This window comes from Pinus tabuliformis, chromosome 6 (genome assembly GCF_031772625.1).
Source record: "Pinus tabuliformis cultivar Carrire ecotype Pingquan chromosome 6, CPIR1, whole genome shotgun sequence".
NCBI classification, from domain to species: Eukaryota; Viridiplantae; Streptophyta; class Pinopsida; order Pinales; family Pinaceae; genus Pinus; species Pinus tabuliformis.
The window spans coordinates 519880854-519905070 of NC_142292.1; the positions used below are offsets into that span (position 1 = coordinate 519880854).

At 34.6% G+C, this 24217-nt stretch overlaps 1 protein-coding gene and 1 pseudogene across 1 annotated transcript; one reads left to right on the forward strand and one right to left on the reverse strand.

The window, feature by feature from the left end:
- Positions 1–1663: 1663 nt before the first annotated feature.
- Positions 1664–4308, reverse strand: LOC149259592 (uncharacterized). Its single transcript, XM_089376368.1, has 2 exons — positions 2174–4308; positions 1664–2031 (listed from the first exon to the last, which is right to left on the reverse strand). The coding sequence occupies exons 1-2, from the start codon at positions 4256–4258 to the stop codon at positions 1774–1776; spliced, it is 2343 nt and encodes a 780-aa protein (XP_089232494.1). The 5' UTR covers positions 4259–4308; the 3' UTR covers positions 1664–1773.
- Positions 4309–15174: 10866 nt separating this feature from the next.
- LOC149259593 (kinesin-like protein KIN-14R) lies at positions 15175–24144 on the forward strand (annotated as a pseudogene).
- Positions 24145–24217: the final 73 nt, after the last annotated feature.

Consider the following 24217-nt stretch of genomic DNA (forward strand, 5'->3'; position numbering starts at 1 on the left):
GGTCTAATCTTTTCGCTATATAGGCAGATTCCAATCTACCGTTGTCCCAGGTGGGGATCATGACGGCCGGGCAGATGTCGACCAGGTTTCGGTTAAATAACTCCATCCTCATTCTAACTGCCAGTCTGTCTACAGGAATGCCGTGGCCCCAACATTCCTCTGAGCCTAAGGTGAGGTTGAGATCGCCAGCGACGAGCAAAGAGTGCATGTCCATATTTATTCAATTTTAAAAAAATGTAATAATAAAAGAAAATCCGTATTAAAATATTAAATCAAGACTGAAATGGACATTTGAAAAAGTCGTAAGAAAGGAGAAAAGAAAGCGAATGTATAGAAGAACATAGTAAAGGTGTGGATAAGATGAAGATTGACCCTCTCAAATTAAGGCACCGGATACATCTCAAGATAATTATGAGGTCACTTCTCAGCACGCCAAGACCACCCCTCGCAAGATGATTGGAGGAGACTATTACTCGCCCACTTTCGTTTATGATGTTCATTATAGTGTGGACCAGATACCTCCAAAGTTAATTATTATGGTGTCAACTATATACATCCAGATTAGCGAAATGACATTAAAACTATTAGATTGGACTGCTAATTTTTTTTCTTTCTTATTCAATTATCAAAACTACTCATAATTTTCAACTTCAATCTCAATACAGAAGATTTAAAACATATAGTTTATCTAATTTCAAAAAGAATATTCAAAGTGACTTCAATGTCCATAGTATTTAAAACAAAGATATGTTATGTAATCTCAACAAAAATATTCAAAGCGATTTCACTGTCCTGCTCATTTTTTATAATGATAAATGGAAAATGGCTTTATAAAAATTTATTATAATTTAATCAATAAAGTTAATTATCTTTAATTATTATTCATAAATAATTGGTATTTAGCAAAAAAAACTTAATTTAGTTAACAGATGTTTTGAATATTTTTGACATTTTTCTTATTTACTTTAATCTAAAGTTAGTAGAGTTTTTTTAGAATCATAAATTTGAGTTATGTAAAATAAAGAATCTAAGTACCCTAGGTTTCAGAGTGTTCAATGTTGAACTCATTCATACATTCAAAAATAAATTTTAAAGAATATGAAATTACAATCTTATTCAAAATTATATAGCACTATTTTATTGAAAAAAGCCAGAAACACTAATTGTAAGATTTTGACCAAAACAAATCTTATTACCTATCTTAAATAATATTTTAACAAATTTTAAAAAGATCAACTCAATCAATTAAATTATTTTAAGTATGCTTCCAAAACCCAACAATAATTTAAACCAAAAACATTTATACCAAAATAAACCAATATCACACATTAATTATCTAAATATTTAAATATAAAAATCATATTATATTATCTAAATATTTAAATATAAAAATCATATAATTACAAATAATATTTTTCATTCATTCTAGGGCTAAAACCAAATACTAACCCATGTATTACTATTATTATTTTACCATTTATTACTCAATAATAGAATATATAAATTAAATAATTAATAATCAGAAACTAAAACATAATTATAACATTTAATAAAAATATTCACAAATTACAAAATTTAAATCACCCATAACTTGTCCTTTTTTATTCCAAAACATTTCAATAACTAAAGTAAAGGTTGTACATAAAAAAAACTAAACCATGACGAAAGGCTGTACAAAACTATTTATACACTGTACTTCAAAAGCATTATATGCAGAAGCTACTAAACAACAATCACAAAGTCCAAACAGCTCACACGAATACAAACAGGACTCTAGACTTCATTAAGCTTAGCAGTTATTATCCCCCCACATTCTGCATCATCTTCTGCTTCTTGTAGATCTTCATTATCGCCCCCGCATTCTGCATCATCTTCTGCTTCTTGTAGATCTTCATGCATGGCGCCTACAGCTTCAAGGATGCCACACGAGTTGTTTTCTTGGCCCTCAGGTGCAACGCCCCCTCCACATGCGTTGTTGCCTTCGCCTTCCTCTACATCTGCTTCAGGGACTTCATTGTTGCCCTGGCTAGTCTGCACAATAAATAAAATGACAATGTTCTTTATATATTTACTATCTCAGTACAAGCGGATTTCAGACTGGTATTTTGACTTTCACTAAATGGGAGATGAGTTAATCATTGTAATATTTACAGTGCAGCATAAGTAATTGTACCTGAAATAAATCTGACACACCCATGGCTTTCCCTGCTATAAAGGCTGCATGATATATCTTTTGTTCCTCACCCTCCACTGCCCATTTACTGCACTTTTCTGTCAGTGCGTTATTTAGCTCATTTGCCAAGCAGTGAACAATAACATTGGCCACTAAGTACCCTAAAGTATGGATACCGTTAGCAGAATCGAGATCAATCCTTTTCCTTTTGATAACTATATTTGTTGTTTTCAAGCTCAAGTTTGCAGCGGCCATCATCCTATCCCCCTTTGCATGTTCTTTTCCTTTGGAAATCCTGTATTCAATATCCTGTATCATCGTCAGCTTTGAGTGATCGGATTGACTTGGCTTAAGTTTGGATTTTATATTCTGTATCATTCGGTTCCTGATAGTCAGCTTTCCGTCGGATTGAGTGGGCTTCACCTTCAGTTTCTCCTTCCGAATCTTCTCAAGAGTGTTGAATTCCTCGTCGGCTGCCAGACTTGCTAAATTGGCTTCCGTATCAGAACTTTCAACGAAGTCCATCAGAGGCCATGCCTCAGAACAAGCTTTAAAAGCATCATCAACAACTCCAGAATTAGTGTCACTGTAATAGCACAACATAAAATGGATCAATGACACCGCTCTCATTTTCCAGGACTTTTGCCCATCATACTTAAAATACTTTTCCTGGGATGTTTCTTTACCTTTGTCTGCAACAGGATCCTCTGTTTGCAGGCGTTTTATCATTTTAATCAGTACTGCAGTACTACCCCTGCCTTGTTCCATATGTTTCTTTGTTGACGTAAAGGCCGATTCATTGGCTATCCACATGTTCTCGGCGCTTTCTCCAGGCATCGTTATGCAATAACTGGAAAATCGTGAATCTTTTTTGCTCAGCAGAAACTTTTCATGGATCTTTATTACAGGCATGAAGAGAATCGAAGAGAGAAAGCAAGAAGCTTTGCTGAGTAAGACCACAAGTTTTTGCACTAAAAGGCCAATGGACAATAGCAATGTGTGTAACCGAACTGCTATGATTAAATCCACAATATGACCTTCTAGTTGTGTTAGGTCACGGTTCATTTTCTCCCTAAACAAGGGGCTGTTTAACGGTCCATATTTCAACTCAGTAATACTCCTGGTCCAAAAGTCCTCCACTTGAACTAAACTCGATCTATATATAGGAAAATATAAGACGGCTGTTAACCATCTGAATGACACAACCATCCATCCCACTAAGACGAATGCGAACTGAATAAGAAAAGTTGTTTTATTCAGTTGAAGAAGTGTATCAGAACCCTCAAAGTCAATCTGACGCAACAAACTCCATTTAACGACCATCAGTATAACACAGGCTGTGACCAACAGGCCGGCTAATGAACTTAAAACTGACCTCGCCATAATATATTCTGGTTGGCTACAACGAACCAGAATCCAACATCTGAGGACATGATCCCTAATGTTTCCACAGTTTTTAGTTTTACAAGACGAGACCAGTGAATGAAGCTTTTTATGGATGATGATACGAATAGTCTTACCAGCTAAGACAGCGCAGATAGAGAGCAAAACCAACAATGTAATGGCTGTGCATAGAATAGCATTGAACACATTCCATACCTTATGAGACGAGTACATGTCAAAAAGCACATGTGATAGTACGGTTAATGCCAATGCTCCAATGTCAGACCAAACACTTCTAAAGCGAGAACTTACCAATCCTGGAAGCAAACAAGCAATGAATACACAGATCACAAGTCTTCCGCTATCAATTACGTGCTGACCCTCAGCTTTTATTTCTTTTGTTAAAGTCGCATTCCAGCTATCTTCTGTTCCTGAAGTCACATTCCGGCTATCTTTTGTTCCTGAAGTCACATTCTTATGTTCTGTTATATCTCGCATTACTGAAATTACATTAACGGTGGAATAATCAGCATAGCGTACGAATTGGAGAGTCAGAGCGCTCAGAACCAGAAATCCTCCGGGAAACCAGTATGCTTTTCTCTTGATCGCCTTCCACGCATCCAGTGAGACTAAAAGAAAAAGTATAATCACGAAAGCACACCCACTTAACAGATCTATAGTTTGAATAGAGTCGTTCCCCATCTTCGGAAAATGAAGCAGAGAGTCTCGCAGATTGAAATGCGTGCGTTGAAATTTACTACCACAAATGCACAAGCTTTGAGAGGGTTGCTAACACATTAATGTAAGAAATTATTGCACTACTGTGTATATTCATTAATTTTGGATATGATTTAATTAATCTTAATTTAAAAGATAAAATAATTAAATTAACTTTTACGTGATAAACCGAAAAAAAAATAGTCAAGCAAGATTGAACATGGACATTTGAAAAAAGCCTGACAAAGGAGAAAATGTAACTATACATCCAAAGCATGTAGATAAGTTTAACACTATTAGATTGGACGGCTGCTAGATTCGTTTTATTATTCAATTATTAAACCTAATCATAATTTCCAACTTCAATATCAATCTCCGCAATATGATTTAATTAATCTTAATTTCATATCGGTCTATAATCTACTTTTATCTCATATCATGTTAGGTCCTTTTGGGGACCAGCAAACTCACTTTCGATAATGCAATGCCGCTGAGGGCGCAAAAAGCCATGATAATTTTTTGACAAGAAAACAAATTCGTGAATGTCCAAATCACCTTTTAAAACTTGACGTATGGGAAAAATTAATGGTTACGCATCCTTCATACGTGAATAATGTGATATTGAACATTATAGGTAACGGTGCGAAAACCTATAGTAATTTAGTAGTCATTGAACAAAGTTATTTATGGTTGTTACTTGTGAATGTAAGTTTATTGTTTTTTTAATGGTTAAGTGGTAAGGAATTTCAAATCTAAAATATTTGCCAAATTTGATGGTTTTTGTTATCGTAATATTTGTTTTTATCATTTTAACAAAGGATCGTGATGGTTTGTTTTTTTTATTATATGTATTAAACAAAGAAATCACCTAGTGTTAAGCAATTTTTCCATCCAATTTCATCGTTCTTCTTTAGGTTGAAGGAAAATAAACTTTTAACTGAACAAAACCACTTTTAAAACATATTTGAAATATAATAATAAATATTACTAATAAAAAAATTTACTTTAAAACATATTCCAAATCTAATAATAAATATTACTAATATTACTCATATCTATATATATATATATATATAACCATTAAATTATTACTAATATTACTCATATCTATATATATATATATATATATATATATATATATATATATAACCATTAAATTACTATTATCATGATAAGATTTTCCAATCATTATGTTGTTACTATAATGGTCAAAAAAATTTAGGGTAACCATAGTTACTATAATATTAAATAATGTTTTAATATTATATATATGAATTACATATATATTATATTGGCGGGCAATTATTTAAAAAAAACACTTTTTTCATTATCTTAATATTTATTAGAAAGGTAACAATGTTTATACATAACATTAGACAAGGGGCCCACAGGGCACAAAATAAATGGTGATGGGTTGTACTGTTATGTCATTCCGTGATGTGAAGGTCACCGGTTCGAAACATCGTGAGCAAAAATCCAATCCTCTTAAGGGCTAGTGTGGTCTAGGCCGAGTGCAATGCCCGAGTGATTTTGACATCTGAGATGCCCCTGGGTCACGGTTTCTCAAGCTAAAGTTTAAGCCTATAGTCACCTCTGAAAGAAAGAGACAACTTGATAAACAAAGAAAAGAAACATTAAACAAAGGGGTTTAGAGGTGCTCCTCTACCTACCTATCCCCAACTTCCTTTGTTATTTTTTCTCATTCCTTCTTTGGTTTTAAAGGTTTGAACTCATCCGCAAGAATGATAAGGTTGGATGGGGTGCCACCTACCCCATCATCCTGTAATTGGGCTAATTTTCCCTATGTTATTGACGTGACTAAAACACCAATACCAAAGACCCCTTTACTCATTCTTTTAAACTTTCCCTAAAAATTATAAACTATTTGCACAGTGTCTTCCTAGGTTGTTTATGTCCTCTCTAGGGCTTGAGAAGAAATGGTTTTAATAAGCTAATAGGTTTCAAGAATATTGAAAAAAATTGTTTCCAAAGAGTGAATCAATTGGATGAAAGACTTATCCCTGTACCTCTTCAGGGATATGGTCCTCCATCAATTTATTCCTCCATTCTTCCACAACCTTCTCCAACTCCTCCATATTTATTTTAGCCCTTTCCAAGCACTAGTTGTAGCAAAAAATATTTTCCTCTTAGGCATCTCCAATAGCTTAGGAAAGATGATCGGGATGTGTAAAGGAAGAGACTTAGCCTACCCAAACATTATTCTTCCACTTCTTCCCCTAGTCTACCAAACACTACTTGTCATTTACTTCTTAAAATTAGAAACCCTCGTAGTAATAACACCCCAACTTCGCACTCCCTCTACCACGATCTAGAATGGGCAAAGTGACCAAAATAATTAATGCAATCTCCATAACGTTGGGCTTGCTCAACCTAGAGCCCTTTCCTTTGCGAGGCCTTTTTAATGCTCCAAAAAAAGTAGAAATACCAGAGAACTCATAAAGAATGCAACATATAAGGAATTGAAAGGAAAAATAGGTCCATAAACAACCATAAAACTAACAGAAAATGAAGATACAATGTACTCTCATGAACCTACCAACCCACCAAGGAGAGATCTCCCTCAAAGTCCTTTAAAGTCATCATAAAAATTAGTCAATCAAAGTCCCTCACCTAGCTATCAAGCCTTCGCTTGAGTACAACCATCCTTAACCTTGTGTTCTAACGATCACAACTTATAAGTCTCGCAGAAAACGTTAGCTGGGGAGGTGTTTGCACTCCTTCCCATCATTTTGTTGCACATTAAGACATAGTGTTCCAACATCCCTCTACCATAGGGATTATGGGTTTGTATTAGCACACATGAAGGAAAACAAGTGACACACTGAAGGAACCACATCCTCTCCAACACCACGAACACCACATCTAGGTGGGAGATGCCTCGATCATTTATTCTTTTGCAATCTTATTAAAGCTAGTGGGGGACATCCTCCATTCTCACTAGAAATTTATTCAAATCAAATTGAAAGACCCTTTCATTTTCAATTCAGTCTTCCAAGGCATTACATACATACACATAATGGTTAAGAACAAATTATTTCTCATAAGATGTCGCATGTTCAACTATATAAGGGGCTAGAGTATGTACACCTCCATAAACATTAATAGTCAGATCATTGCATGGAGTTAGGTCCCTTGTCCCACAAGTAAAGGGGTATCATATAACAATTTGGTGTTTTTCTTAGTTGCGACATTATATATATATATATATATATTAAAGTGGACGTCAAAATATTTTATATATGATTCATATTTATTTTTTTTATTCTTATTATTATTTTTTTAAATGCCATATCTCAAAACCATATTTTTTAAAAACCAGAATGAGTATAGATTATATTAAAAAGTCACACTCGTTCGCAAAAAAATTGGGTCTTTACATCAATTTATCCATGCTTCAACAAGATGATTAAAATTTCTTGGCCCATCTAGACTATTGCAGTAGATATGGCTATCCTGCTTACAAAAATTTCCCATTTTGGGATATCTACAGCTATAACTTCGACAAAATTGAAATAAGAGGTATATAGATTTACAGTTCGTCATTTTGATAAATAAAAAAAAAACGAATACAGAGGTGGTCAGATATCCATAGGAGCTCGGCTATTTAGATCCAGGCCAGGGGAGGCATCTTCTGAGTCTTTGGAATTCTCCTGGTCTGTCATGCCCTCCGTGTTTGCCTCCATGCCATCCTCCATGGCTTCCACCTTGATCTTCAAATTTTCCAGCTGATGGCGCAGTGCATCCACTTCATCCTCCAATTGCCTAATGCGTTCCCATTTCTCAATCTCCCTTTCTTGCATGGTCATGTTCTCATGCATTTGTTGGTGCATGTTGCGTTGGAGTTCTGTTAGTGCTTCCCTCAGGTCCCAATGATCTTGAACACAGGTGAGACAGGAGGGTCTGTATCTACCACCCTGCACCGAGGAACCAACCCTCAGCCCACTAGACCTCGGCTTGTGGCTTCCCCATGTGCCCGACCAAGAACTATATTTAGTACCTTGTATGTTGGATTCCAAAACCTCGCTTTTTATCAGGCTCCAAAAAGTGGCACTATTTTCCACGATCTCCCACAACCAAGCACCCTCTCTCACCCACAAAAGACTACCCTGATCCTCGACAAGTATGCACCTCCCAACCTCACACCGACTCCAATTCTCCTCCCTCTTCTGGAGAGAATTACGAACCCACCCAGTGTCCCAAATCCATTCTGACTGCAAACACTTAGAACAACCAAAGCCCAACACCCTCGAGCTTCCAATTATACTCAAAATTTATTTATTTTCCTTTAATACCTCACACAGAAAAACATTCCTACCATCATTTTGACTCTTAGGAGCATAATTCCAAGCGTCCATGACACTGAAACTGATAAACAACAACCTCAACTCTAGCCACCGGGATTTTGCAGAGGCCACCATCCCACTCTCAAACTGTAAAACATGCAAAATCCACATACTCGTTTTCACATTATAACTGCTACCTGCTAATGAGTATATCATCACAGAGCCAGAAGGAGAAAATGAGCCAATATCATATAGTAGCAACATCATTGGAAATTATTCAGTCGAATCATTTCTCGGCAATTTTAATGCAAATACTTCACCCTTTTTGGAAAATTTTGTTACATTACAAATAGAAAATTATTCTCAAACAAATTTTTCTGAATGTATCAATTTTGTAGATAAACCTGTAGTCAATTCTTCATTTTCGAAATTATTTTTTGATGGATCTAAATCTAATGACGGAGCTAGAGTAGGTTGCATATTGGTTAGCCCCGAACACATATGCAGACTTGAATTTGAATGCACAAATAACACTTCTGAGTACGAAGCATTAGTACAAGGGTTGTATAAAGCCATTGGCCTTGATATCAACTACCTTAAAGTATTTGGAGATTTGGAAATTGTAATTAAATAGGTGAGGAATACTATTCACTCTCTTTCTAGACATTTTAAACATTATCAATCACTAGTCCAAGACCTCACCTCACATTTTATAGGATTCAACATTTCCCCAATTCCAAGACTTTAAAATGAAAGTGCCGATATTTTGGCCAACGTTGGATCCAAGCTCATACCGCCAGGAGATTATAGTCCTGATCGATTTTCTATAAAATTAGTTTTTAGGCCTTCTATTCCCAATAACATCACTAATTGACGAGTTTTTGATAATGATTCAGATATCATAAATTTTTTAACAACCGAATCCTCTTATGATGACCTGATAATAGATGAAGATCATCATGATAGCCAGCTTAAGCAAGAAACAAGTGTAAATCCCATACCTAAATCTATGGTTAAGCTGGAAGAATTATATGATCTTAAGGACATATTCAAGAAACCAACTAAATCGAAGCTCCAAAGTTCAACTTTGATGTTTGAGTTAGTTAATCTTAGAACTAACCTTAAGCCTCAAAATATTAATCTAGGTCTTAGTCTTACATCCGATGAAATATTAGCCTTCATTCATTTGTTGAAGAGATATAAGAATGTTTTTTCTTGGATTTATGATGATCTTAATACATATGATACTTCCATCATTCAATATACCATTCCTATGATATCCGAAGAGAAGCCTGTATAGAAGAAGTTGAGAAAGATTCACCCAAACTTGGAAAATCAAATCAAATCTGCATTGAATAAACTTCTCAAAGCCAAAATAATTTTTCCTATCAGACATTCAAGGTGGGTTTCTAACTTAGTCCCATTCACGAAAAATAATGGAGATATTCAAATTTGTATAGACTTTCACAATCTCAACAAATATTGTCAAATGGACAACTTTCCATTGCCTCCTATGGAACGGATACTGCAATTAATTGCAGGCTCAGAGTTGATGTATTTTCTGGATGGATTTTTAGGTTATAATCAAATTCTCGTACATCCAGATGATTGACTAAAGACCACATTTAGAACCAAATGGGGAACATACGCTTACCAAAAGATGCCATTTGGATTAATCAATGTTGGTGAAACATTTCAGAGAGCCATGGATGCAGCTTTCAAAGGTTTGGTAAATAAAACGGTGGTAATTGACTTAGATGATATAACTATGTATTAGAAAAAGCACAGTAATCATTTAAAGGATTTGAAACAAATCTTTGAATGCTGTCAGAGATATGGGAGCAGTCAGAGATATGGGATTTCTCTAAATCCCAAGAAATCGTTCTTTGCTTTAAGTGAAGGTAATATTCTTGGATTTATTGTATATAAATATGGTATTCACATAGATCCTGATAAGATAAGAGAAATTTCTTAAATCTCTTTGCCTCATAATAAAAAATGCATGCAATCTTTCCTAGGTCAGACAAAATTTGTCAAAATATTTGTCTCTAAATTTTCACGAATTATTTTACCCCTCCAATCCATGATCAAGAAAAAAATTATGTTTAAGTATGGGGGTTTACACAGTGCATTATATTAGATATCATTTTGGGATTCAATTGCGTTAAGTAAGTCATTCACGTATGACCATTTCCATGAGAGGTAGTCGTAATTGACTAATTTCTCATGATTTTTGAATAGTTCACTTAGCACTCATTGCATCGGGTGATGCTCACAGGGGCGAAGAAGTGGGATTGAAACTAGTGAAATGAATCACATAGCGTCAATCATCAGCCGACCTCCCAGGAAGTCTTGGTTACTGGATGCAAGCTGATGACCTCTCGGGAAGACCTGGTTATCGGATGCAAGCCCCGGAAGTGATGATTGACGCTATGTGATTCATTTCACTAGTTTCAATCCCACTTATTCACCCCTGTGAGCATCACCTAATGCAATGAGTGTTAAGTGAACTATTCGAAAATCATGAGAAATTAGTCAGTTACGACTACCTCTCATGGAAATGGTCATACGTGAATGACTTACTGAATATAGTTGAGTCCCAAAATGATATCTAAAAATTATGGTTTTAAATGGGGACATACTGAGCATGAAGCTTTTAATCTTATCAAACAAGAAATTATAAATTATCCCTCTTTAGCAACTCCAAATTTTTCTAATCATTTTATTTTATACACTTTTGCTTCCAAGACATCATATGTAGTTATGCTGACACAGGTCAATGATGAGAAAGTCGAAGCTCCAATTTCTTTCTTTAGTTCCAATTTGCAGGGGGTTGAATTAAATTATTCAGATGTTGAAAATAGGATTTGGTTGTTTTCAAATCAATAAAACATTTCAAACCCATTCTCAGTAGTGAGAAATTTACTAATGCAAAGAGAAGTAGGTGAGAAAAGAGCAAATTGGTTAACAACACTACAAGAGTATGACATTGAGATTAGACCAACTAAAATTGTTAAAGGTCAAGGTTTTTTTAGAATGTTATCTGGAGCATCCAGCTGACCAACATCAAAATATTCATGTGATGATATACAAATGTGTGAGGTAAACCCTGAACGATACTGAATCTAAATATTTTGATGTCATCTTTTATTTGAAAAATGGATATGCTCCTATGCAGCTCAGCTACAAAATAAAAAGGGTTTTGAGATTAAAATCCAAGCAATATGAGATCATCAATGATGTTTTATTTAGAAAGAATTATGATTTTGTTTTACTTAGATGCCTTGAAAAATCTAAGGCAGAGAAGATTTTGTAGGAACTCCATGATGGACCAGTTGGTGGAAATTTTGGAGGAGACACAACAACGCATAAAATATTGCATGTTATTATTGGTCAACCTTATTTAAAGTTGCACACGAATATGTAAGGAAATGCAAAATTTGTCAAACAATTGCTGGAAGACAGAGGAAACCTGCATTAGCATTAAAGTCGGTCAACATTGAACAACCATTTCAGCAATGGGGATTGGACATAATAGGTGATATCGTTCCTCACTCTTCAAAGCAGCATAAATATATCCTTACGGCAACTGATTACTTCACTAAGTGGATAGAAGCAATTCCACTCAAGGTAGCCAATTTTGAAAACATCATTGAATTTATTGATCAATTTATTATTACCAGATTTGGCTTACCAACTACTCTCATGTTTGACAATGCATCCTATTTCACAAGGAATGCCATGACAGAATTTTCTCTTAGAAGAGGTTTTAAGCTTAAATATTCTGCTAACTATTATCCTTAGGGAAATGGTCTCGTTGAATCAAAAAATACAAATATCATAAGGATCATCAAACGAACTATTGATCAAAGTCAAAAAAATTGGAATAAATTTTTAACATTTTCTCTATGGGTGGATCGAATAACAATGAAGGCCTCAATAGGCACTTCTCCTTTTAATTTGGTCTATGGGAATGAAGTTGTCCTTCCTACAAATGTAGATTTTCCCTCTCTAGCCCTAGTTCAATTTATTAAAGAAACTCCTTCCTCTACTATGCAATTAGGGCAATCGCAAATCCTCAAACTCGAAGAAGAAAGAGATAAAGCCAAGATCATACATGCACATCATCAAAAGTTGGTCAAATCTTCGTTTGATGCAAATTCTATAAGTCCTTAATCCTTTCAACTCGGAGACTTAGTATTGAAGTGGGATAAAGCACACGAGGAAAAAGGTAAGCATACAAAATTCCAAAGAATGTGGTGTGGCCTATTTCAGATTGCGGAACAAATCGACCCATCAACGTTTTTATTGCAAGATTTATCAGGCAAGACAGATTCTCTTCCTGTTAATGGGCAGATTTTAAAGAATTTTTTTCATAGAAGATAACCTCTTTTATCCCTTGTACACTATCACCTGTACTTTTCCTTCGAAAATAAAAGTTAAATAGTATTTACTTTTGACCTTTCAATAAAAAATATCTTTTATATTTTGATTTTTCTCTTGTATAAGTAGAGATTGTTAAGAAGATAATTATGAATTTGAAACATAAGCTAAGTTTTGTCTCTCTGAAATTTGCTTGTTTTCCACCAAAATCAATTATCCTTTGTGAAACCTCAACTTCATAACGAGACCTTTGTTCTATTAGCAATCAAGAAAAGTATCTTTAACAAAGAAAAGATTGTATGCAGATAAGAACCTCTAACTCTATACTTGTCATCCAGAAACTCTTAAGGAGTCAATGATTCTCCCCATCTAGTAAATTGTTCTCATTTTAGATTGTAATTCTAAAATATACTAATACTTAAAAGATAAGAGGTCTCATTTAGAGTCGACTTACCATGTTCATAGGGAAATAATTGACTGACATTACCAATACTACATATCAAAACAAGGTAATGGCTTGAGATTATTTTAATCAAAAGATAAGGGGTCTCATCACGAGCCAACTTGTTCAGTTGAATTACAACTAGTGAATGGCATTGTCACTTTTTGGCCACCAAACCAAGACAGTGACTTCTAAGTAGAAAAAGGGAAAATTTTTAGAAGAAAAATAAATTGTTTAAAAAGAAAGAAAAGAGAATAAGTATATGAGTCTGAATTTATCTCTAAAAATTGCACTCTTATTTGGATGGGATACTGAATCATTTATGGCTAAAAGGTAACCCTTTCAAGGCTATGGACACCTACTGGCAATAGAGGCTCTATCTGTGACAAACGAGTACATCTAAAAGCTAATCTACAAGAGACCCCTGCTTTATCTTTAAACCAAGTAAATACTGATATAGACAAAGGAGTTTTCATTTTGAAGAGGATATCAAGTGGATAAGAATTAGGTGAGTTTTGTTTTCTTATTCAGATAAATGTTACTTATCTTAAATTTCATGAATTTTCTATTTTCTAAACTATCTTTAATTTGGAATTTTTAGAAGTTTCCAAAAAATATCAGAGACAACTGGTTCTTCCAGTGAATCGCCAATTATTTTATTGTTCAACAACCCCCCCATTTGTTGATTTAATAGTTAATATCCTATTGATAAATGGGGACTCTTTACAAAATATTCTCGAAAACTTAGCCATGAAGCGCTTCCTTTTTGAAATTGTTAGAAATAAATTTTTAAATAATATAAGATATCAAGCCAAAACCCTTTACAACTAGAAATTTTCACTTTATCGCATAGCGATGGATCATGTGTGTCAAAGGTTAATTAGCAAACCAGGATTTGTGAATTTGATACAAAGGGATCACCGTAATAAACTTAGGATATCATTAAAATTTCCATTTAAAACTAAGACTTAAGGTATTCCATGTAGAATAAAGTGCCTATCACAATCACATATCGACATTCACGAAAATCACAACTAACAAAGCCTTTAGAATATGTGAATTGCGATATTGCAACTTAACAAGTCAACACTCATCGCATCATAGCACTTACTCAGAGGCCAATCATGTGAAGTAAGAAAATCTAAGAAACGCGATATGACCCGGACCCGATGAAAGTATGAAACAAATGTTATAAATTGTGGTTAAGTCCGCCGCATAGTAAAAGGTCATTTTATCCAATAAATATTCATTCAAGAAAAGTATGCTTCAAAAGATAAAACGTACGCCGCTCATCACATCTCGCAAAATTATAAAATAATATGAAATAACGCATAAGCAAAAATATGATATTGCGATAATTTTTATCGTAATCACATAATCGGTATTTCACACTTTAAACTCATAACATTAAATTTTTTCCTCACACGTTTGCAATGAGATGACTTAAATGAATAATAAAGGCCTCAAATTTAATAAGTTCTAATGACATTTATGATTATAACGGCTTGACGTGATTTGATATCATTCATCTGCGTTTTCTAATAAAAGCATCTTCCTTGTCACCTTTCAGAATTAATTGTATCATTGAGTTTTCTTTGTCATTTTCGCCCTGTGTTTATCCGATAATATCCATTGCTTCATTTCAGGGAACCTCCAAAGAAAACAATGTTGGAAAAGATGGAAAAGAATGGAAAATCTACAGAATTTGAGAAATCATACATGAGACCACTTTTCTCTGATACCACCTATAGCAAAGATGGAGGAACCACATCATGGGAAGCTATGTATTACCTACTGGAAGAAGAGAAACCCAAGCCACTGGAAAGGCGACAACTGATGCCCAAGAATCATCTGACGCTTCTTATTTTGAAGGAGCGTGTTCATTCTTACACAGAATTGCAGCAAGACCTAAGATATTTCCATACACAGATATGGTAAAATGTGTGATTGATGATGTAGATGTCTCAGACAAAACTTTCAAGAATAAAAGGAAAGAGGTCATGAGGTCTTTGATGGTAGACAATCTGCGCCAAATGTACCAGATACCAACTACCAGAGCCTCAAAAGTTCTATAATAAATATTTCCTTGAGAATTTCGCCAAAGAAAACTAAGAACCGTTGGACATTACATAGACCTAGAGGTCAGGAGGAGGAAAATTCAAATGGGACAAATCCGGTATGTACCCAATTGCATCCCTGTCTACACCACATAATTTTACAACTACAATGATGTGTAGATTATTTGGTAAAGTTGATAGTACCAGATTTTCTATAGAATGGCTTCCCTTAATTGATGCAACAATTACGAACTGGAGTTAGATTTTATCAGACAATTTAGAAATGGCTATTAGCAAATATAGACAAAAGAGAAGTGTTTCCTCAAGAATTTCCCCTCCTTTTTATATGAGTGCTTACGTTATGGACACCATTTGTTTTTGTTCTCAATTTCCAAACATGGGATGGAAGTGGACTGTAAAGAAACCTTTCCCCATCCATATATACCATAAAATATTGTGGGAATCCCAATTCCATCCCCATTTTTACAAAATCTGCCAGGGTATTATGATGCCTCTTCATAAAAAGATTTTTGATAGAATGACCCCTAAATTTTTTGAAGAAGCCATGGTAGACATCTTGCTAATTGCTAGATGGTTCTATGAAGAGACGTTCACTTATATCAGAGTTTTTGGGAGTTTTGCTTCTCTGAGTATCCTCCCATATTATGTCCCAGACAAGCTATTGGCCAAAGAGATTGCCTACTAGAAATTAGGGGAGGGTAGTTTAACCAAAGGCCTAAGGGAACAGAAGAAAGCCATTTGGCCGGTCTTCCCATTACAATGTGGTGCTTTCGCACTACATGTCTATGGGCATGTAGTAAAAAGAAGCACAGATTATTATGTCTTTGAAATTGACCATAGTTCTAGGGAGATAGTATGACACAAATCAGGTTGCTAAAGACTTTACCACTATGGTTAAAGTAAAAAATGTTTTTCTCATGATGAGGATGCCTTCGATGACCTATTTCAAGGAGCAGAAACCTTTGCACAAGTCCTACATTCATCATCATTATAGTTAAGCTTAGATGATATTAATGTCTTTCATGTATATAGGGATAAGAGATTGTTAAAGGTCCTATTGGACCTATTACAAATTGAACCAATAAGTGAATCAACTCCTAGTGTAAGCCTGGAGGGAGGTTCGAAAGAAAATTGTGATGAAGAAACCCAAGAGAAGTCGAATCACAAGTCAGAACACTCATAAAAACAATCTCAGAATGGAGGAGGAGATCCTAACAAAGATTCTTAGAAACATACAACTAGAAATACTAAGGAAACAACCGAACAAGCCTTAGCAAAGAAGCAGACAAAAGTTTCTTCCACTTCGGCTCAAACAGGAAAAATTTGAGTCATCAACTTAGACAAGGAATGGGAGAAATTCAGTCAGAAGCTTCAAACTGGCACAAACCTTGATGAAACATACGAATTACAAAACCCCAAACAGGCTCATCACAAAGCAAATCAAGACACAACAGAGCAAGGGGCTATAGGTACTCAAGATATTGAGGTTATTCCTGCTTTTCCTTCTCCGAAATTGTCTTGAGAATTGAAGAGATACCTCCATTAGATATATTATACAATCCTAATCATAAGAATGTATTTAAAAGACAAAGTAAGAAGAGGAAACTAGACACCATGGATGTTACAATTCTAGAGAATTAACTAATGGATGTCGTGTGGACGTACACTCCTATTGACCCATTGGAGAGTCTCGCGAAGATGTCATAGTTCGCAGGAGCTTGTGCCACAACAACCATCGATAAAGCAACAGAAGTCTGAATGCTACTAAAAGAAAAAGAACATAAAATTTTGTTGCTTGAACAACAATTAGAACAAGAAAAAACTAATCAGCAAGCATAACAACATGTAGCTCAGCTTCAGAGGGAATTCGAGTAAATTAGGGTAAAACAATAAGCCAACTTATCAGAAAGGGATTCGCAGATTCATCAAATGCAAACCATGGTGGATAAATTTAAAGATAAATCACAAAATGACGAATTCGTCAAAGAAACAATCAAGCTAAATTCCTTATTAATTTAGCAGGAAGAAATTTTCTGTCAGAAAATCTCACAGATTAATCCTTACTGTGAGACAAGTGATAAATTGTCAAACCAAGTAATTGATATGAGGTTTGAATACGAATAAATCCAGAAAAAAATTTATGAATTTCTCACCGGGCAAGAGTTTGAGGAGGGAAGAAATGTTGATCGACTAAAAATAAAGGAATCCCACAAAGATATTCTATATATAGATTGGGATTCATGTTGAAACAGGAAGAAAGGGCGACAACAATAGCAGCAAGAGCAACAAGTAGTATAATAGAATCTGTTAATGAAAACCTTCATAGTGCCAACCTTGTCAAAGAGTGCATACCAAGGTTTCTACCAAATGTCAAACAACTGGAGCAACAATGGAAACAGACAACGTAGGACAAGGAAGAAGCAATTAAACAACTAATCAAACTGGATTGGGAGACATACTTGCAATTTCTAGGAAAATCACACAACCAATGGATGACTCTGTGGTGTTTAACAACCTCTACACAAAAGATGGTGCCACCTTTGTCAGATGCAATATTTGCTGGGCAGTTAAAATCCATAATTAGCTAGCCACCTCAGCACAAACCAATGATCGACATTTGCAATCTCAGAGATCATGTTAGCCAATTAATTTAGTTCAAGTGAAATGAGCTAGTCATTAGTTTAATTCTATTTTTAGTTTTATTTTTTCCCACTCCGAGGAAGGTTGTTTGAAACCTCCTCAGCTATTTTTGTATTAATCTATTTTTGAAGTATGTATTTTAGTATTTAAACCCCTCTTATTCATTTAGAGAGGGGTCCAAAATTTTATCAAAAACACTTTTCAAGACATTACACTTCTGTATTTTTGGGAAGGTTTTGATGAAATTAATGGAACAGGATCTATTTTTCTTTGAATATTGAGTATGCTCTACTAAAATTGCACTTCTATACTCTTAGAGTGTGTTTGATTTGATGAAATTGGATCAATGTTGCTAATCCCATGAGCGGAAACTTTAATATATTGTACTTTTATCGTATGATTGTGTTCTATTTATGCATTAGCAATACTTTATTTTGATTTCTTTATGTGTGAAATTTTGAATTACATTTCTGCATTACTACACTTTTTTATGATGTTTCATCTTTGATTCCATCTTGAATACATGAACAATTACCCTATGCGATATAGTTCTCTCAATTTTTTTGTCTAACTATTTGTCCAATACAATTATCTTGAATGATTTAATTTTTTTTGGAAGTTGAATGATCTTTATTACCAATTTCTTCCAGACATCTCTGTAGATCGCATATATTATTTTATTCTCAGGTATATTTATAGCTATATAATGTTAGATTAAAGATATATGCATGTGTTTATTATTTAGATTAGATTACAATTAGTTGAGTCATTTTCCATTATATCTTAAATCATCCCCAATAACATTTTCAAATCAATCCTCTCTGGGAAATTGGTCCCATTATGCCTAGTCGGCGCCACTATACCAAACGGAAAAAGAGTTGCTTTTAAGGTCCGGACCAGGTGGTTATCCCCCATGTTGTCGCAGTGAATTTCGAGGCCTCAATAGGGGTCACGACCACTTAACAACCACAAGAGCCTTTCTCGTTGAGGGAGAAAAGCCTCTAGGATGTTATCCATCCTCCATAATTTCCAACCACCTTACTGGTTCCATTCCACAATCTTTTCCAGCGAAACCCCCCGCTACTTTCCAAGAATATACAAAGGTCCTCCAAAGATTGATCAGAATCCAAGGATTGAAGGCCAAGAATTGAATCAGTAAATATATTAATAGTGGCCACATGTCCAAGGATCTTGCTTAAATATTTTGTGAACAAGTCCCTAGAGGAATTGATCAATCGCCAAATGGGGAAGCCCATCTAGGGGCCAATTAACCAGCTCGGTCATTTGATGGAGATATATAATTAGACCTAAGAACTTGTGACCACCACTGGCTCAAGTTTGTGACATAGATCTAGTAAATTTTTGCACCTATAGCGATATTTTCCAATCTTGTGTCCCTAATCCCCAGTCCACCATGCTGCTTTGGAGCTCTGACGATTTTCCAATTTACTAAGTGATATTTCTTGGTTTCCGTTTTGCCCCCTTCCCACAGGAATTTCCTGATGAACATGCCCATTTGGTGAAGCACACTTTTGGGAGCTTGTAGAGTTGTGAACTGATACAGGGGGATAGCCAAAAGGACTGACTTCACCAAAATTTCTCTACCCACATTATTGAGCCAAATTCCACCCCGGTTTACAATTTTGGATTTCATTTTATCTTTCACTTTTTTCCAAGCATTCGATGTGGCTCGATCCAAAAATATTGGGATCCCTACGTAGTTGAACTCTTGCTATTCTCTAATAGCTTTAAATCCTAGAATTTCCTCAATTTTTTTTTCTTTTTTTCCTTGTAATATTCCAGTTGTATATGTGGCACTTATTTTCACTCGTAGCTCCACTCGAAGAGTTGAGAAATTTATCCATAATATTTTTAAACATCCTAGAAATAGTGGTAGAAGCACGTCCCTTTAATATAGTGTCATCCACAAATTGTCCATGGTTTATGCTTTTGATGCCTTCTTGGAAACAGATGGCCAAGAGGTTGAGGGAGGCCCATTGGGATTCCAAAGATCTACTCAGGGCATCAACCATAATTATATAAAGAAAGGGTGAGAGGGGACATCCTTGTTGGAAACCTCTTGAAGCTTTGAAGAACCTAGTAGCCTGGTGATTCACCAACGAATCAATACAAGGGGAGGCTATAAAGAGATATATCCATTTTATGAAGGTCTCATCCATACCGAGTTTACAAAGAACTTTCACCAGGAAAATGTGTCTAACTCAGTCAAAGGCATTAGCCATATCCAATTTAATAATCATGCTTTAAATGTCAAACTTTTCCTAAGCATCTTTATCTCAGCTTCTTGCAACTCCTTTCATTTAACTTGCAATTGGTTTTTCTTCTCTTCCTTTGCATTCAATTTTTCCTCTAATTTTGTGGAAAACACTTTATGCTTCTCAGCTCTCCCTTTACATCTAAAGATGAAAACAACTCTAAAAGTAGCACTACCAGACTTGCCCTTAGAATATTTGATTGATTTTTCACTTGCAGATGAGGAGAAAGTGGAATGAGCATCTTCCTCTAGCTTTGTATTCGCTTGCTTGGGAGGATTCACATTCTAGTCATTTAGATGTTTATTTTTAGATAACAAAGGATTGTAGGCAGCTTATGTATCCAGTTCACTAGCATCTTGTCTGTTTTAGGAACTGAAGAAGATGCGGTATAGGAACCAAACATCCTTATTGCAACTGTTCACGTTATATTCTGGATTTGCACTATTGAAATCAGAATCTGTTTATAAGATATCTCCAATTGGCTAGAAGTTTTTAAAAGAAATTGATTTATCAGTTCTTGAAAAGCTCAAACAATAGTGAAATGATTTCCTTTTCTTGGGGAGATCCAACTGAACCTTACTACCATTATAGATTTTATCACTTGGGTAAATTGATCTGATATGCTCAGTTATTGTAATTTGATGATGCTGTCCAGAAATCAAATCACAGATGGTAGGAAGTTCTGACTATCTCAAAAGTAGTCTTTCATGTGGCTATAGGCAATGTGAATGGAGGATTTTTGAATGCTCAATTATAGATAGCTAGGAATGAAAAAAAATAGGAACACAACATATTGAGAGATGTTGGTAGAGCCATCCTTGTACTTATTTTAAATACTCTTGAGATGGATTAACATTACTTCTATTGATTAGTTTGTAGATTAGAAGAAAAACTCCAAAATGTAGAGAAGAGTATGAAAGGAAGAATTAAGAGCTTACTAGGGAGTATGAATTGAAGAAAAATGAATGCCAAGAGGCCTGCATGTCCCTTAATGACCCTAATTGTCAAAATGAAAACCTGAGTACTGAACTCGATAACATGTCATTTCATGTTGAATGTCTAGGTGGAACAAATTGATCTTTTTTCTTCTTATTACTGATAAGCCAACAAATTGGAATTATCTTATGCAAAAATTTCCTTGTTACAGATCAAGTTATAGAAGGCAAAACTTCTCAATCAAGGGAGCTTCAAGACACATACCAAAGGCATAATTTTTTTTGGGCTTCATCAATTCAAGACTTGAAGGCTAAAATTCAGATAACTTTGGTATTGAATAATACTAGTGTACAAATTTAAGTTGAGTCTTCTTCTTGTACTACACCTCATCAGATATTCTATGAATAATCTTGTCAAATACTTGGTAGCAAATACTAAAGAGAGATTATAATAACCTTTCGGAAGAGACACATAAATTTGCCAGTTCTATCCTTGACATTGATGGGATGACAGCTATTGTGCAATCTCTGGGTAAGTGATAAGTATTTTGTTTCTAAGAAAATCATTGCTACCGTTTTATCAATTTTTATGAAGCTATTAAGTTTTTCATTGTGAAGACCTCAAGAAGAATTTCAAAAAAGAGACAATATAAAGGAAAAGGCTTTAAAATAAAGTGTTGAATCTTACATGAAACTTGCTAATTGAATTCTTTTTATGCATTACACAGGGATTAGCAGGTTAGATAATGTGATTTTCAAGTCTTTTTCAGGAAACATCATAGAGTTTTGTCCATTAAGTGATGGAGAAATATCAGCGGGAGCTTCTGCAGTGGCAGAATTTGATACAAATAGAGACAATGAATTGAGAATCCTGTTAATGATTCCTCAAAGAAAGTGTTCAAATTTGATCGTGTTTTTAGTATTTACTAATCAAGAAATTCAAGGTAAGATGTAAAAAATAATATTTTTTGGATCTGAAATTTATTATTAATAAGTACAAAAATTCATTGATTAGAGCCATTTCCATGGGCATTGGTTGTTTTTGTTGATATTGCACTAGTCATCATGTCAGTTTTGGATGGGTATAATGTGTGTATCTTTGCGTATGGGTAAATTGGAACTGGGAAGACATTTACCATGGAGGGAACACATGATGATAGGGGAGTAACTATCGAACATTGGAGGAGATATTTCATGTAGCTAATGAGAGAAATGGATTATTTAAATACGATATCTCTGTAAGCGTATTGGAAGTTTACAATGAGCAGATTCATGATCTAATTGCATCCCCAGCTCAGCTGGGGCATACTGTTAAAAAGTAATTTATTTTTTTCTTGGTGTTTAAGTTCATTTCTAGTTTCTTGAATGAAGATGAGATAGATTTGATACATATATTGTTCTATTCTACGAAACAGTTTTAGTATATTGAATTGAGAATGAATTTGTGGTCTGCCATTAGGCTTGAAGTAAATCAAGGTAGCAAAATGTGTCCATCATGTTCCAAGCCTTGTTTAAGTACAAGTACACACTATGAATAAGGTTTGGATGCTTTCCAAACTAGAAGCAGTGCAAGGGCCATTTGCTCTACCAATTCTAATGAAAATAGTAGTCGTTCTCACTGGTGTGCATTCTTTCATCATGGATCACTTCATACTCCTACATAAAATGGATAAATCAGGATAAATTCAGCAAAGAACATATAATAAACTTGCCCCTATGCTACAACTTATTGGGTAGTTTTGTTGAATCAAAAATATTGACTAAATTGAACCAAACAGTACCAATTTGTTAAATAGTTGATAACCTGCTTCAAGCAATTATCAAAATTTATCTTATAGTTTATGTGAGAGAAAGTACTTATCTGAATAGTTTAAGACCCACCTGAATAAAATTGCAGTATTTTATTTTTTTCATGTGAGAATTACTTGATTTATATGAAAATATCAACCAGTGAGGTAGTTCTGATTTGTTTGTGTTTTTTGCTCTAGTAACAAGCTATTGAAAGTTTGTGATTTCAATGTTACCATCCACAAGGTACTTTGTGTGATGGTAAAGGGAGAAAAATTAATCAACAGGGAATGTACCAGGAGCAAGTTGTGGCTCATTGATCTGGCAAAAAGTGAGAGAATAGCAAAAACAGATGTTCAATGGGAGTTCCTTATGGAAGCTCAATCTATCAGCGAATCTCTTTATGTTCTTGGTGATGTTATATCTATGTTAGCATCCAAAAACAACCACATACCCTATAGGTTTGTTGCCTTCCAACTATCTGAAGGGTTCAAAAGAGTTTCACTATTATTCATTTGTCACTTCCTTTTACATACACTGTCTCTTTTTGAAATCATATTTAATAATGACATGACTGTTGTTTTTGGTGGTTTTAGGAATTCTAAGCTTACATATTTTCTCCAAGATTCATTAGGTTCCATTCCAATACATTTTCCCTTCATGTGATTTTTCCTTTAAGTTCATTGAAATTTTCCACTAGAGTGAGGGGCATAGAACTAGGTCTAGCATGGAAACGATTTGATTCATGTGAGCTTTTGAAGTATAAACAAATGGTACTTTCAAATAAATTGGTTTTATATTGCTAGTTAGCATACAATTAGAATGATTTTGCATGCATCTTTTCAATGATTATTGTTATTGAATTCAAAACATTCCCTGTATATTAAGCTGGTTAGGCTATTCCTGAAAGTGTGAATGCCTTTTTGTGGTTTGAGAAGGCCAAACAAGAAGGAAAGGTAAAGGATGACATGATGTCGAATATGGACAAGAACATGCAGAACTTGGATATGAAACTTAAGGATTGAAATTATGATGCTCGAGAACTGATCAAATAGGCTGAAATACTTCAAGTAAATGTTATGAAGGTTGAAATGTTCT